The 15,647-nt window shown below is 45.1% G+C and overlaps 1 protein-coding gene across 1 annotated transcript in view; it reads right to left on the bottom strand.

Moving 5' to 3' along the window:
- Positions 1 to 203: 203 nt before the first annotated feature.
- LOC106570773 (regulating synaptic membrane exocytosis protein 3) overlaps positions 204 to 15,647 on the bottom strand; it is a 61,990-nt gene continuing 46,546 nt past the window's right edge. The window contains exons 7-9 of the mRNA XM_014143271.3: positions 2,768 to 2,869; positions 2,509 to 2,648; positions 204 to 2,099 (exon numbers count right to left, since the gene is read on the bottom strand). Coding sequence (XP_013998746.3) covers positions 1,884 to 2,099; positions 2,509 to 2,648; positions 2,768 to 2,869 — 458 coding nt within the window. The 3' untranslated portion in view covers positions 204 to 1,883. The remainder of the gene's footprint in view (positions 2,100 to 2,508; positions 2,649 to 2,767; positions 2,870 to 15,647) is intronic.

Below are 15,647 nucleotides of genomic sequence, written 5' to 3'. Positions count from 1 at the left end.
CACCATAATATGTCATGTCTTTGGCATTACTAAAGGTGAAGACTTATTTTATCAAATAAATTCTCTGTAATTATTATTACGTGATTAAACTAATCATAAACTTAACTAGGAAGTTGGGGCACCACGGAAAATCTTCAGATTACAAAGTTATACTGTTCCGAATATAACTCTTCAGATATTTTAATATCTGATCAATTAGTCTTCTATTAATGAATTATTCTTTACCTCACGTCAGTCTCATTCCTAACGTCGTAAATTGTTGGTTGTCTGCATGAACACAGCCTAAACTATGGATCATCCATACACCAGTTGGCTTAATCATTTATTTACTAACTAAATAATCACAGAAATGCATAAACGAACAAACAGTAGATATTGGTTACTAACAATGATAGGGAAGATTCCCTAGTGGGCTAAACCAATATGACAGCTTAGTGGACAAAGGGAAAGACAAAATGGATTCATTACAGTCTATAATTTTATACATTGAAATGCTAATCCTTCGCACATGAACGGCCGCTCATTCGAGAATAATTGCAAGTACATATTTACGGTGTCATTTTGTCTTCTTTGTTGGAATCCGGTCCATCTGCTGGAGAGTTCATCCGAGTCTCTCTTTTTGTTTCTCTGAAGATCAGTCTTTCATGGTTAGAATGGATACTTCAGAGTACCATTCAGAAATGTTCTCATAGATGTTTGAGGTTGTCGGTATTCTCATCCCAGGTTTACATCATTTCTAGCTGCAGACTAGTAACTAGTATCTAAGGTTTGCTCTTGTCGGGATTGATAATCTCAGAGTTTAACCATTTCCAGCTGTGTAGCCAATGCTCTACGTGGTATGGTTTTCTAGTCTTGGTACTCAAACCTGTGCCACCTCAGCTTACACCGAGGTATGCGTGGTCTGAACTATTCACAATCACAGCTCACACTGTGGGTTTGCTTAATCTGATGAGGATTTCCTCAGGAGGGGGTTTTATTCGTAACAATAGAAAAGGCGGTTCCATGATGCCAGATCATGTCTGTGCTCATGGGTTCGGGCCAATGACTTAGTTAAACTTTAAAGGGAATACAATTCTCTCACATTAAAGGTTTAACATCACATTACATCATTTCACAAAGAGTTTCATCCTTACTCATTCATTTTATACAATAATTAGATGAAAACACCATCATTGAGAAATGTACACAGAGATATAGTTATGTGTGTTTCCTGTCCTTCGTGAGGTCACCAAATGAAACACAATCAACATAACTGTCCCTTAAGTGTCCACGGACCCTTCCCACATTCTCACAAGTGGACATATAGTTTCATTTTCCCATTTTGGGGATTTAGGAGTTCGGCCACGTGAAATCCTTTGTTCTCTCTGCATGAAAAGGGAAGAGAGCCTCCGCCAGGAATTTACAACCTGAGATAACAGAACCTGGGTGTAGGAGAAAGCGAGAGAGGGGGAAGCCACGATCTACACCCAGAAAGGGCCACGTCATGACAAACTGTACAACTAACCCTAATCCAACTCATGAATTAGTTATTCTATTTCCTCATCATGGATTTAACAGAGACTGAAATCTAGTACCACTGAATTCATTCCACTTCTTCTTTCCTTTTCTTGCCGCAGCTTCATGTGCCTGTCTGGTCCTCCCTAGGAGGGGCGTAGACCCGGGGGGTTAGCGTTAGGGTTTGCCTGACCCATGTTGCTGTGAGACAGTCCCACCTGCAGGGGGCACCTTGTTGCAGTAAGATCAGATGGCCTGCTCCAGACTCTACCCTCCCTCTTCATGGGCTCAGAACATCAAGCATGCAGTGTTACCAGGGTAACCAAGGCTTGGCCCAAGAGGGTGTGGCCTGGCATACTTACCTCCTGTTGCTTATTTCTATGACAATGCTAGCTGTCCCTTAATTTTGCTGCATTTGCAGCTTGTTCTGCTACTGCTGCTTTGCTAGTTAAAGGTGCCAAAGTTGGATCCACCAATGAGGTGGGGGGGAACAGTTTGAACCAACCAATCACCATGTTGGATAAGTCTAAATCATCTAAAAGTATCTGAGCAGCTCCCATAAAGGATTTGTGGTCCATGCGTCCATAGTCTCCCCACACGATTATCTGGAGAAGAGAACACAGGTATTACATACTACTTCGTAAATAGTACTAACCCTAACCCCTAGGTTGAAGAGCAATGGTTAAAACAAGAGGATTCTAATATCCCATAACTCTTTGCATAAATGAGGATGATTTCAATACAATGGGAACAGCTATGCTAGTTAGCAATGGCCCTGGTCCCATGACGCAGGTTAACTTTCTAAAGCTTCCTCATGGAATTATTAGCTTGTCCTAACCTGGGAATCTTCAACCTACCCTAACCCTAAAAGTAACACTAACCATATTCTCCCCACAGGATAATCTGGAGAAGAGAAAACACTGATTATGTGTTACTCAAACTACTCATAATAGACTCAAATAGACCTATAAAGGACAATTGAATATGTCAAATAGAGTGCATTTCACGAGTTACCTGTAAAACCTTCCCCTCTGGACTCTCCTCAAACTGAAGTTGCTGCTGGTAGAGGGGATCCAATGTTTTTTTAGCCAGTCTGGTTTTCTTTTTGACAATGCATTTCCCGTTGTCCATCAGATATACTTTCACATAGGGGGCTTGAGAAACAAGCAGAGAGGGCAATAAGACACTGTGCTTTCTGGACCTAAATGCCCTTCCATGGGGACATTGTGCTATAATGATAATATATATAATACCAGTAATAAATCATGCTTACCTGGCAGCTGCTTGTTGCCTTGTTTACCCACAAGTCCTCTGGCCCTGATGACCTCCACGTCCAGACGTTCTTTCCTGTACACCATCCCTATCTGGATGTCACCTGCAGAGAACATATATATTAATATTGTAACCCAACCCTAACCATCCCTATCTGGATGTCACATGCAGAGAACATATACACTGCTCAAAAAAATAAAGTGAACACTAAAATAACACATCCTAGATTTCAATGAATGAAATAGGGCACTATTTGCACGGCCGGATAAAAAAACGTACCCGATTTAAACTGGTTACTACTCTTGCCCAGAAATGAGAATATGCATATAATTAGTAGATTTGGATAGAAAACACTAAAGTTTTTAAAACTGTTTGAATGGTGTCTGTGAGTATAACAGAACTCATATGGCAGGCCAAAACCTGAGAAGATTCCATACAGGAAGTGCCCTGTCTGACAATTTGTTCTCCTTCTGTGGCATCTCTATCGAAAATACAGCATCTCTGCTCTAACGTGACATTTTCGAAGGCTTCCATTGGCTCTCAGAAGGCACCAGAAAGTGTAATGGGGTGTCTGCAGTCTCTGGGATAAGTACAGCAGCTCTGTTTGTGAGTGCAGGCTGGGAACAGTGACACTGGAGATGCGCGTTCATGAGAATTCTCAATTTTTTTCTTTCAGCCTTTGAATGAATACAACATTGCCCGGTTGGAATATTATCGCTATTTTACGAGAAAAATCGCATAAAAACTGATTTGACATGCTTCGAAGTACGGTAATGGAATATTTAGAATTTTTTGGTCACGAAATGCGCTTGCGCATCACCCTTCGGATACTGACCTGAACGCACGAACAAAACGGAGGTATTTGAATATAACTATGGATTATTTGGAACCAAAACAACATTTGTTGTTGAAGTAGAAGTCCTGGGAGTGCATTCTGACAAAGAACAGCAAAGGTAATCAAACTTTTCTAATAGTAAATCGGAGTTTGGTCAGGGCTAAACTTGGTGGGTGTCAAAATAGCTAGCCGTGATGGCTGGGCTATCTACTCAGAATATTGCAAAATGTGCTTTCACCGAAAAGCTATTTTAAAATCAGACACCTCGATTGCACAAAGGAGTTCTGTATCTATAATTCTTAAAATAATTTATGTTTTTTGTGAACGTTTATCGTGAGTAATTTAGTAAATTCACCGGAAGTGTTTGGTGGGAATGCTAGTTCTAAACATCACATGCTAATGTAAAAAGCTGGTTTTTGATATAAATATGAACTTGATTGAACAAAACATGCATGTATTGTATAACATAATGTCCTAGGCGTGTCATCTGATGAAGATCATCAAAGGTTAGTGCTGCATTTAGCTGTGTTTTTTTTTTTTTGACATTATATACTAGCTTGAAAAATGGGTGTCTGATTATTTCTGTCAGGGTACTCTCCTGACATAATCTAATGTTTTGCTTTCGCTGTAAAGCCTTTTTGAAATCGGACAGTGTGGTTAGATAAAGGAGAGTCTTGTCTTTAAAATGCTGTAAAATAGTCATATGTTTGAAAAATGGAAGTTTTTGTATTTTTGAGGAATTTGTAATTCGCACCACGCCTATCATTGGATATTGGAGCAGGTGTTCCGCTAGCGGAACGTCTAGATGTAAGAGGTTAACGAGAGTCTTGTCTTTAAAATGGTGTAAAATAGTCATATGTTTGAGAAATTGAAATTATTGCATTTTTGAGGTATTTGTATTTCGCGACACGCGATTCCAATGGCTGTTGACTAGGTGGGACGCAAACGTCCCACCTTGCCCAGGGAGGTTAAATACTTATTTCTTTACATAGTTGAATGTGCTGACAACAAAATCACACAAAAAATAATCAATGGAAATCCAATTTATCAACCCATGGAGGTCTGGATTTGGAGTCACACTCAAAATTAAAGTGGAAAACCAAACTACAGGCTGATCCAACTTTGATGAAATGTCCTTAAAACAAGTCAAAATGAGGCTCAGTAGTGTGTGTATGACCTCCCTACAATGCCTGGGCATGCTCCTGATGAGGTGGCGGATGGTCTCCTGAGGGATCTCCTCCCAGACCTGGACTAAAGCATCCGCCAACTCCTGGACAGTCTGTGGTGCAACGTGGCGTTGGTGGATGGAGCGAGACATGATGTCCCAGATGTGCTCAATTGGATTCAGGTCTGGGGAACGGGCGGGCCAGTCCATAGCATCAATGCCTTCCTCTTGCAGGAACTGCTGACACACTCCAGCTACATGAGGTGGCATTGTCTTGCATTAGCATTGTCTTGCATTAGGAGGAACCCAGGGCCAACCGCACCAGCATATGGTCTCACAAGGGGTCTGAGGATCACATCTTGGTACCTAATGGCAGTCAGGCTACCTCTGGCGAGCACATGGAGGGCTGTGCGGCCCTCCAAAGAAATGCCACCCCACACCATGACTGACCCACCGCCAAACCGGTCATGCTGGAGGATGTTGCAGGCAGCAGAACGTTCTCCACAGCGTCTCCAGACTCTGTCACGTCTGTCACGTGCTCAGTGTGAACCTGCTTTCATCTGTGAAGAGCACAGGGCGCCAGTGGCGAATTTGCCAATCTTGGTGTTCTCTGGCAAATGCCAAATTTCCTGCACGGTGTTGGGCTGTAAGCACAACCCCCACCTGTGGACGTCGGGCCCTCATACCACCCTTATGGAGTCTGTTTCTGACCGTTTGAGCAGACACATGCACATTTGTGGCCGTCTGGAGGTCATTTTGCAGAGCTCTGGCAGTGCTCCTCCTGCTCCTCCTTGCACAAAGGCGGAGGTAGCGGTCCTGCTGCTGGGTTGTTGCCCTCCTACGGCCTCCTCCACGTCTCCTGATGTACTGGCCTGTCTCCTGGTAGCGCCTCCATGCTCTGGACACTACGCTGACAGACACAGCAAACCTTCTTGCCACAGCTCGCATTGATGTGCCATCCTGGATGAGCTGCACTACCTGAGCCACTTGTGTGGGTTGTAGACTCCGTCTCATGCTACCACTAGAGTGAAAGCACCGCCAGCATTCAAAAGTGACCAAAATATCAGTCAGAAAGCATAGGAACTGAGAAGTGGTCTGTGGTCACCACCTGCAGAACCACTCCTTTATTGGGGGTGTCTTGCTAATTGCCTATAATTTCCACCTGTTGTCTATTCCATTTGCACAACAGCATGTGAAATGTATTGCCAATCAGTGTTGCTTCCTAAGTGGACAGTTTGATTTCACAGAAGTGTGATTGACTTGGAGTTACATTGTGTTGTTTAAGTGTTCCCTTTATTTTTTTGGCGCAGTGTATATTAATATTCTAACCCAACCCTAACCATCCCTATCTGGATGTCACCTGCAGAGAACATATATTATTTAGTGTCTTGTTTTGAACGCTTTATTTTATTTACTTTATTTTAAGAATTTGAAATGTCAGAATAATAGTAGCGATTTATTTCAGCTTTTATTTCTTTCATCACATTCCCAGTGGGTCAGAAGTTTACATGCAATCAATTAGTATTTGGTAGCATTGCCTTTAAATTGTTTAACTTGGGTCAAACGTTTCAGGTAGCCTTCCACAAGCTTCCCACAGTAAGTTGGGTGAATTTTGGCCCACTCCTCCTGACAGAGTTGGTGTAACTGAGTCAGGTTTGTAGGCCTCCTTTCTCGCACATGCTTTTTCAGTTCTGCGCACACATGTTCTATTGGATTGAGGTCTGGGCTTTGTGATGGCCACTCCAATACCTTGACTTTGTTGTGCTTAAGCCATTTTGCCACAACTTTGGAAGTATGCTTGGGGTCATTGTTCATTTGGAAGACCCATTTGCGACCAAGCTTTATCTTCCTGACTGATGTCTTGAGATGTTGCTTCAATATATCCACCTAATTTTCCTGCCTCATGATGCCATCTATTTTGTGAAGTGCACCAGTCCCTCCTGCAACAAAGCACCCCCACAACATGATGCTGCCACCCCCATGCTTCATGGTTGGGATGGTGTTCTTCGGCTTGCAAGACTTCCCCTTTTTCCTCCAAACATAACGATGGTCATTATGGCCAAACAGTTCTATTTTTTTTTTCATCAGAACAGAGGACATTTCTCCAAAAAGTACGATCTTTGTCCACATGTGCAGTTGCAAACCAGAGTGTGGCTTTTTTATGGTGGTTTTGGAGCAGTGGCTTCTTCCTTGCTGAGCGGCCTTTCAGGTTATGTCGATATAGGACTCGTTTTACTGTGGATATAGATACTTTTGTACCCGTTTCCTCCAGCATCTTCGCAAGGTCCTTTGCTGTTGTTCTGGGATTGATTTGCACTTTTCGCACCAAAGTACGTTCATCTCTAGGAGACAGAACGCCTCTCCTTCCTGAGCGGTATGACGGCTGCATGGTCCCATGGTGTTTATACTAGCGCACTATTGTTTGTACAGATGATTGTGGTACGTTCAGGTGTTTGTAAATTGCTCCCAAGGATGAACCAGACTTGTGGAGGTCTACATTATTATATATATTTTTTTGAATATTTTATTTTTGCATTTTCCAATTAAGAACATTCAAAACAAAAGTGAAAATATGTTAGACAACAAAGGACAAAGTGACGGTAACAGACGAGCGTAATAAAAAATTAAAATTATGTATACGGGCATACATAATACATAAAAAACATACATGATACATAAATCAAAATAAAATAAATATTAATAATAATAATGAGACATTGATTCATATGGTCACCTGCTGTAAGTGTCACAATTGTCTTCGTCTTCTGACGATAATGCGAAATCGTCATCAGAAAATGTGGACCAAAACGCAGCAGGTACGTGAATGCTCATCTTGATTTTTAATTATCTTCAAAATGAACGTACAAAATAACAAAACACGAACGATCAACAAAAACAGTCTGGTAAGGCACAAGGCAAAACACAGAACAATCACCCACAAATCACACATACAAACACACCCTAATATATGGGACTCTCAATCAAAGGCAGATAGACAACACCTGCCTTCAACTGAGAGTCCCAACCCCAATCAACCAAACATAGAAACACACAACCTAGACTAACCATAGAATTAACTAAACATAAACCAAAACCCGGAATTACTAAATCAAACACCCTTTACACAAACACACCACCCCGAACCACATAAAACAAATACCCCCTGCCACGCCCTGACCAAACTACAAAACAATTAACCTTATATACTGGCCAGGACGTGACAGTACCCCCCCCTTAAAGGTGCTACCCCAGAAGCACCTTAACAAAAAATAACCCCAAGCAACACCAACAAAAAGTCCCCTTTTCTAAAGGGAGGGAAGGGAGGGTGGCTGCCGTCAACGACGGCACTGTGCTACACCCCCCCTCCCCAACCCACCTATTTCTGGAGGTGGCTCTGGTTCCGGCCGTTCCAGGCTGTCGGGCCAGTCTGGCATCGCCGGGGGGCAGTCTGGGCAGTCTGGCAATTCGGGACAGTCTGGGCAGTCTGGCAATTCGGGACAGTCTGGGCAGTCTGGCAATTCGGGACAGTCTGGGCAGTCTGGCAATTCGGGACAGTCTGGGCAGTCTGGCAATTCGGGACAGTCTGGGCAGTCTGGCAATTCGGGACAGTCTGGGCAGTCTGGCCACTCGGGCCACTCCGGCAGTTCAAGGCAGTCTGGCCACTCCGGCAGTTCAGGGCAGTCTGGCCACTCCGGCAGTTCAGGGCAGTCTGGCCACTCCGGCAGTTCGGGCAGTCTGGCCACTCCGGCAGTTCAGGGCAGTCTGGCCACTCCGGCAGTTCAGGGCAGTCTGGCCACTCCGGCAGTTCAGGGCAGTCTGGCCACTCCGGCAGTTCAGGGCAGTCTGGCCACTCCGGCAGTTCAGGGCAGTCTGGCCACTCCGGCAGTTCAGGGCAGTCTGGCCACTCCGGCAGTTCAGCGCAGTCTGGCCACTCCGGCAGTTCAGCGCAGTCTGGCCACTCCGGCAGTTCAGCGCAGTCTGGCCACTCCGGCAGTTCAGCGCAGTCTGGCCACTCCGGCAGTTCAGCGCAGTCTGGCCACTCCGGCAGTTCAGCGCAGTCTGACCACTCCGGCAGTTCAGCGCAGTCTGACCTCTCTGGCGACTGTTGACTGGCGGGCAGCTCTGACGACTGTTGACTGGCGGGCAGCTCTGACGACTGTTGACTGGCGGACAGCTCTGACGATGACTGTTGACTGGCGGGCAGCTCTGACGATGACTGTTGACTGGCGGGCAGCTCTGACGATGACTGTTGACTGGCGGGCAGCTCTGACGATGACTGTTGACTGGCGGGCAGCTCTGACGATGACTGTTGACTGGCGGGCAGCTCTGACGATGACTGTTGACTGGCGGGCAGCTCTGATGATGACTGTTGACTGGCGGGCAGCTCTGATGATGACTGTTGACTGGCGGGCAGCTCTGATGAAGACTGTTGACTGGCGGGCAGCTCTGATGAAGACTGTTGACTGGCGAGGCTGGGTTGACGCACTTGTAGCCTGGTGCGTGGTGCTGGTACTGGGCTTACCAGATTATGTACACGCACCTCCAGGCTAGTGCGGGGAGCGGGAACAGGACGAGTCGGACTGGGTTGACGCACTTCCGGGTCCGCACGAGAGACAGGAGCTGGAAACCCAGGGCTATGGAGGCGCACAGCCGGTCTAAATCTTACCTCCTGCACAACCCGCCTTGGCTGGATGGAACTAGTAGCCCTGTACGAGCGGGGTGCTCGTACAGGGCAGACTGGGCTGTGCAGGGGCCTGATGGTAGCCGTGCGTAGAGCGGGAGTTGGGTAGCCTGGTCCTCGGAGGCGTACCGGCGACCAGATGCGCTGCGCAGGCATCCTCCTACCAGGCTGGATGCCCGCTCTAGCACGGCACCTGCGAGGGGCTGGAATAACGCGCACCGGACTGTGCGTGCGTATGGGTGAGAGTGCGCTCCTCAGCGAAACATAGCGCTCTCCAACCCATACGCTCCTCCATATAACCACGAGTAGCTGGCTTCCGGCTCTTCTTACACCTAGCCAAACTACCCGTGTGCCCCCCCCCAAAATTTTCTTGGGGGTGCCTCTCGTGCTTCTCCTTCAGCGCGTACTTGGCCTCGTACCACCGCCTCTCTGCCTTGGCTGCCTCAATTTCCCCCTGCGGGCGTCGATAATCCCCAGCCTGATGCCAGGGTCCGGCCCCGTCCAGAACTTCCTCCCAAGTCCACTTCTCCCGCCAGTCCAACTCGAACTCCGTCTGCTCCTTCCTCTGCTGCTTGGTCCTTTGGTGGTGGGTGATTCTGTCACAATTGTCTTCGTCTTCTGACGATAATGCGAAATCGTCATCAGAAAATGTGGACCAAAACGCAGCAGGTACGTGAATGCTCATCTTGATTTTTAATTATCTTCAAAATGAACGTACAAAATAACAAAACACGAACGATCAACAAAAACAGTCTGGTAAGGCACAAGGCAAAACACAGAACAATCACCCACAAATCACACATACAAACACACCCTAATATATGGGACTCTCAATCAAAGGCAGATAGACAACACCTGCCTTCAACTGAGAGTCCCAACCCCAATCAACCAAACATAGAAACACACAACCTAGACTAACCATAGAATTAACTAAACATAAACCAAAACCCGGAATTACTAAATCAAACACCCTTTACACAAACACACCACCCCGAACCACATAAAACAAATACCCCCTGCCACGCCCTGACCAAACTACAAAACAATTAACCTTATATACTGGCCAGGACGTGACAGTAAGCTACATATTATACATTACGTGTGAAACATTACATAAGAATTATATAGAGATTCAATCAATGTGGTGTGGGGGGAGATTCTCCATATAGTCAATAAAAGGTTGCCAAATTCTGTAAAATGTCTTTAACTTATTCCTCAAGCAGTAAGTGATTTTCTCCAGTGGGATACAACTATTAACTTCCGATAGCCACATTTCCACTGGTAGGGGGGAATCCGATTTCCATTTCAAGGCAATACATTTCTTGGCAATCGCTAGCAATATTTCTGTTAGCTTTATAGTATGACTTTGCCTAAGACTGGTGTTAGTATAGTTACCCAGTAGGCAGACCTCGGGGTCTAAAGGGAATGCAACCCCGTGGATTGAGGATATGGTATCGCATACCCCCTGCCAGAAACCATGTAGTTTTGAACACTGCCAAGTGGAATGGAGGAATGTTCCTTCATCTGAGCCATATCTAAAACATAGGGAGGAGATATCAGGAATGAACTTGTGCAGTCTAGATGGGGTGATATAGAGCTGATGGAGGAAATTAAACTGGATCAATCTGTATCTGGAGTTCAATGTGGATGTAACACCATCCCTGCATAGGTCACTCCATAGGCCCTCATCAAGATCAATACCCAGATCTTTTTCCCATCTAAGTCGGGGTTTATCTAGCTCAGGCAGTGTTAGTACTGACATTAGAGCATCATAAACACGGGAAATGGTCTTGAGTAGTGGTTGGTCTGCATGGCAGAATTGTTCAATAGGTCACATCTTAGGTAGGTTCCATTGTCCCTTGAGAGTCACCCTAATAAAGTCTCGTAGTTGTAGGTAGCTAAAGAAGTCCCTGTTAGACAAGTGGTATTTCTGTTTCAGCTGTTCAAAAGACATAAGAACTCCCTCCTCATAACAGTGTTCCAGAAGAGTGATCCCCTTATCAGACCATGGTCTAAAGTTACTATTCTGGAAAAACATAGGGATCAATCTATTGTTCCATAAAGGGGTTTTAGGGGAGAGAAATCCCCCTCGTCCGAACAGCTCATGCAGTTTACAACATGCCAGGACAGAATGTATGATTAAAGGGTTGTCTGTGATGGTTTTTATAGATTTTCTGTCCCATTTGTAAAACAATTCTGCCCCCGTGTCATCATTCATCTCAAGCTTTTCAATGTTCAACCATGATGGGGAGGGACCATTGTCAAACCTCTGAGCCAGAAACCTAGACTGAGCAGCCCAGTAGTACATTCTAAAATTGGGGAGGTTTAAGCCCCCTTGACCGTAATCCAGGGTCAGTTTGTCCAGGCTAACCCTCGGGGTTTTGCCATGCCAGATAAACCGTCTGGTCAGCTTGTCAAGAGAGGAAAAGAATGCTGCGGGCACAGGGATAGGGAGAGATTGAAACAAATATAGAAATCTGGGCAGGATATTCATTTTAATCACATTGATTCTACCCAGTAGGGTGAGAGGCAAGTCCATCCACCTACACAGGTCACCCTCCACCTTCTGCAACAAGCCGGCCAGATTGAGTTTATAGAGGTTGTTCAGGTTAACATCCACCATTATGCCCAAATATGTGAAGCCCAGAGGCGACCATCGAAAAGGAAACTTGTGCTTGATGGTATGATGGTCAAAGACAGACAGCGGTAAGATTTCGCTTTTATCGAAGTTAACCTTATATCCAGAGAAAGAGCTATAACACTGTAGTAGGATCTGCAAGTGAGAGAGGGAGTGTTCTGGGTTTGTTAGAAATAAGATAAGGTCGTCCGCAAAGAGTGATAGTTTATGGGTATGGGGGCCCACCTCAAAGCCATGTATGTCAGGGCACGATCTAATAGCCTCAGCCAACGGTTCGATGGCGAGGGCAAAGAGGTGGGGGCTAATTGGGCAACCTTGTCTGTTCCCCCTATAGAGAGGGAAAGAGGAGGAAGTAATCCCATTGGTAGCAATCCTAGCTTTAGGAGATTTGTAGAGTGATTTTATCAAATTTACAAAAACGGTACCTAAACCAAACTTTTCCAAGACGCGAAAGAGGTATGGCCATTCAACCCTATCAAAGGCCTTTTCAGCGTCGAGGGAGACTGCGACAGTAGGTATTTTGTTTTTGTTAGCAAGGTGAATTATATCAAAGAACCTTCTGAGATTATTGGAGGACAGTCTATTAATTATGAAGCCAGTCTGATCTGGGTTGACCAACAGGGGAAGACATGACTCCAGTCTCTTAGATAGCATCTTGGTGACCAGTTTACAATCTGTGTTAAGGAGAGAGATTGGTCTATAGGAGGCGCACTTTAGCGGGTTTTTCCCTTTCTTGTGGATTACAGTAATCACTGATTGAGAGAAAGACTCTGGAAAGCAGTTGTCTTCCCCGGCTTTTTTAAGTACCTCCATGAGGTAGGGGACCAACAGCTCCCTAAATTCTTTATAGAACTCTGGAGGGAAGCCATCCTCCCCAGGAGATTTATTAGAAGGTAAGGATTTAATGGCTTCCACCAATTCAGGAACAGAGAAGTTTTCACTCAGGCGCTCTCTGTCTTCCTCTGACAGGCATGGGAGGTTGAGAGAGGAGAGAAAGGAGTCGATCTCCGACAGATCATCGCTTGATTGGGAAGTTTAGAGGTCTTCATAGTATTTCTTAAAGGTATTATTAATTTCGGTAGGGTCGAAATATATCTCATTAGTAAGGGTTTCTATAGCATTAATTGTCCTCTTACTTTCCTCTGCTTTCAGTTGCCATGCCAGTACTTTGTGAGCTTTCTCTCCAAGCTCGTAATAACGCTGTTTTGATTTAGTGATGGCCCTCTCAGCTTGATATGTGTTCAGAATATTATATTTGTTTTTTATTTACCAAAAGCCTATATAGATCTTTAGTCGGGCCTCTTTGGTAGGTTTTCTCCAGCTCAGAGATTTCAGATTCAAGGACATTCAGTTCCGCACCGTATTTTCTCTTCAACCCTTTAGTATAGGAAATGATCTGTCCCCTCAGATAGGCTTTCAATGTGTCCCAAAGAATGAAACTGTCAGGAGCGGAGGGTTTGTTTGTCAAAGTAAAAATATTGATCTGCTCTTTGATAAATGCACAAAATTCTGGTTGCTTTAGGAGTGTAGGATTTAGTCTCCATCTATATGCTCCGTTTACCTTGTTAGGAATGGAGATTGATAATACCAGAGGAGAATGGTCGCTAAGCAATCTGGGGAGATACTCGATATCTAACACTCTATGAAACAGTTGGGTCGATAGTAAAAAGTTATCTATGCGTGTGTGTGTCTTGTGTGGGTGTGAATAAAAAGAGTAGTCCCTATCCTGTGGGTGCAACTGTCTCCAGATGTCTAGTAAATTAAGATCTTTCATGAATGACATGGTGAGCTTGGCGGCTTTGGTAAGAAGGGAGGGTTTATCCGAGGACCTATCAAGGACTGTATCTAAACAAAAATTTAGATCTCCTCCAACCAGTAGCCATCCTGGTGGTGCTTGAGCGACCTGAAGGAAGACATTCTGTATAAACATATGGTCATCGAAGTTAGGAGCATAAATATTCAGCAGGGTCCAAGACTCTGAAAACATATGCCCCTGCACCAAAACAAACCTGCCCGAGGGATCAGAGATGGTGTTGTTGACGCAGAAGGGGATGTGTCTACTTATCAAAATTGCAGTTCCTCTTGCTTTGGAGTTAAAAGAGGACGCAAAAACTTGTCCTACCCATTCCCTCTTCAATTTCTTGTGTTCGCTGGCTGTAAGATGTGTTTCTTGTAGAAACACAATATCGGCCTTTAATTTCTTAAGGTATGTATAGACTCTTTTCCTTTTAATCGGGCTGTTAAGGCCTTTTACGTTGAATGTGACATATTTTAGTGGATTAAGCATAGGTTGGGTTTGAAATATGTAACCGAATGGAAATCTCTCATATGTAAATAGTCAGGAAATGTTTCAACTTTGGTTTGAACACAGAAGTGACCTATGTGCCTCTTTAGGAAGGAAACAACAATAAACATGGAAAAAAAGGGGAAAAAAAACCCACCCACCCCGATTGTCAGACTAAAACAACAATCCCAACAATCAAACATGAATACACTTGTAGAGATACGTTGCTGCTCGCTTTCCACCTTACTCTTACTAACTAAACCTTGGCGTAAACTAAAACCTGCGAGCTCTCTAAATTGAAAACAAACGTTGTGAATAAGCATTTATGGCTGAATAATTACTGCCCACGGTAAGGGCTGCTTGAGTCTCTTTTCAGGAGAGGAGAAACATAAATGGGGGGGAAGCGGTGGGCCTAAACCCACTTATTGCTTCGTCCAGTGGATATTGACTAAACCAAAATATAGTCTCCTGTAAATGTAATAGAACTCACCCCGGGGAAAAACGGTTAGTTGAAAATGTACAAATCAATTATAGCGACCGGATAGCGGGGTAGACGGATCCGATATCAGCAGATCAGTCCAGTTAAGAGAAAACAAACAGATTGGATCTTATCCCCCAGAGAGACCGTTTTTCAGTCGCGGTTCGGTTCTTTGAGAAAAGTGAATACTTCTCCCGGTGTGTTGAAGATATGGCATCGGCCTTTGTACTGAACTTTCATCCGCGCAGGGTGGATGAGGTAGCCGGTGATGTTCTTCTCCTTCAGTGCTTTGGCGGCAGGTCTGAACTGCTTGCGACGTCTGGCGAGATCGGCACTCATATCCGGGAAAAGGCTGACCCTCTTGCCATCGAAGGTGATGTCCCCTTTGGCTCTTGCGAGTTGCAGTATCTTCTCTCTGTCTTGGAAACGGAGGAACCTGACCAGAACGGCACGTGGGGGCTCCTCTGGCCGGGGTTTCGGCGCTGATGTTCTGTGGGCGCGTTCGATTTCCAGCGGCTTGGTGAAGTTGATTATGCCTAGGACATCCGGGATCCATTGAGTGAAGAAGCGGACCGGGTCACGGCCCTCGCTGTCCTCTTTCAATCCCACCACACGGATATTACTGCGTCTGCTCTGGTTCTCCATCTGGTCTACTTTGTTTTTGAGGTAGGCATTATCCTTCTGCAGTTCTATCAGAACCTGGTCATGTCGAGCGACGTGGTGTCCTCAACTGTGCTAATGCGCATCTCGGCCTCAGTCGTTCTCAGAAGGAGATCATTCATGGAGGATTTCAGGTCGTC

This window comes from Salmo salar, chromosome 14, assembly GCF_965601325.2.
Source record: "Salmo salar chromosome 14, fSalSal1, whole genome shotgun sequence".
NCBI lineage: Eukaryota > Metazoa > Chordata > Actinopteri > Salmoniformes > Salmonidae > Salmo > Salmo salar.
The sequence above is the reverse complement of the archived record's forward strand: the minus strand, read 5'-3'. Positions and strand labels throughout refer to the sequence as shown.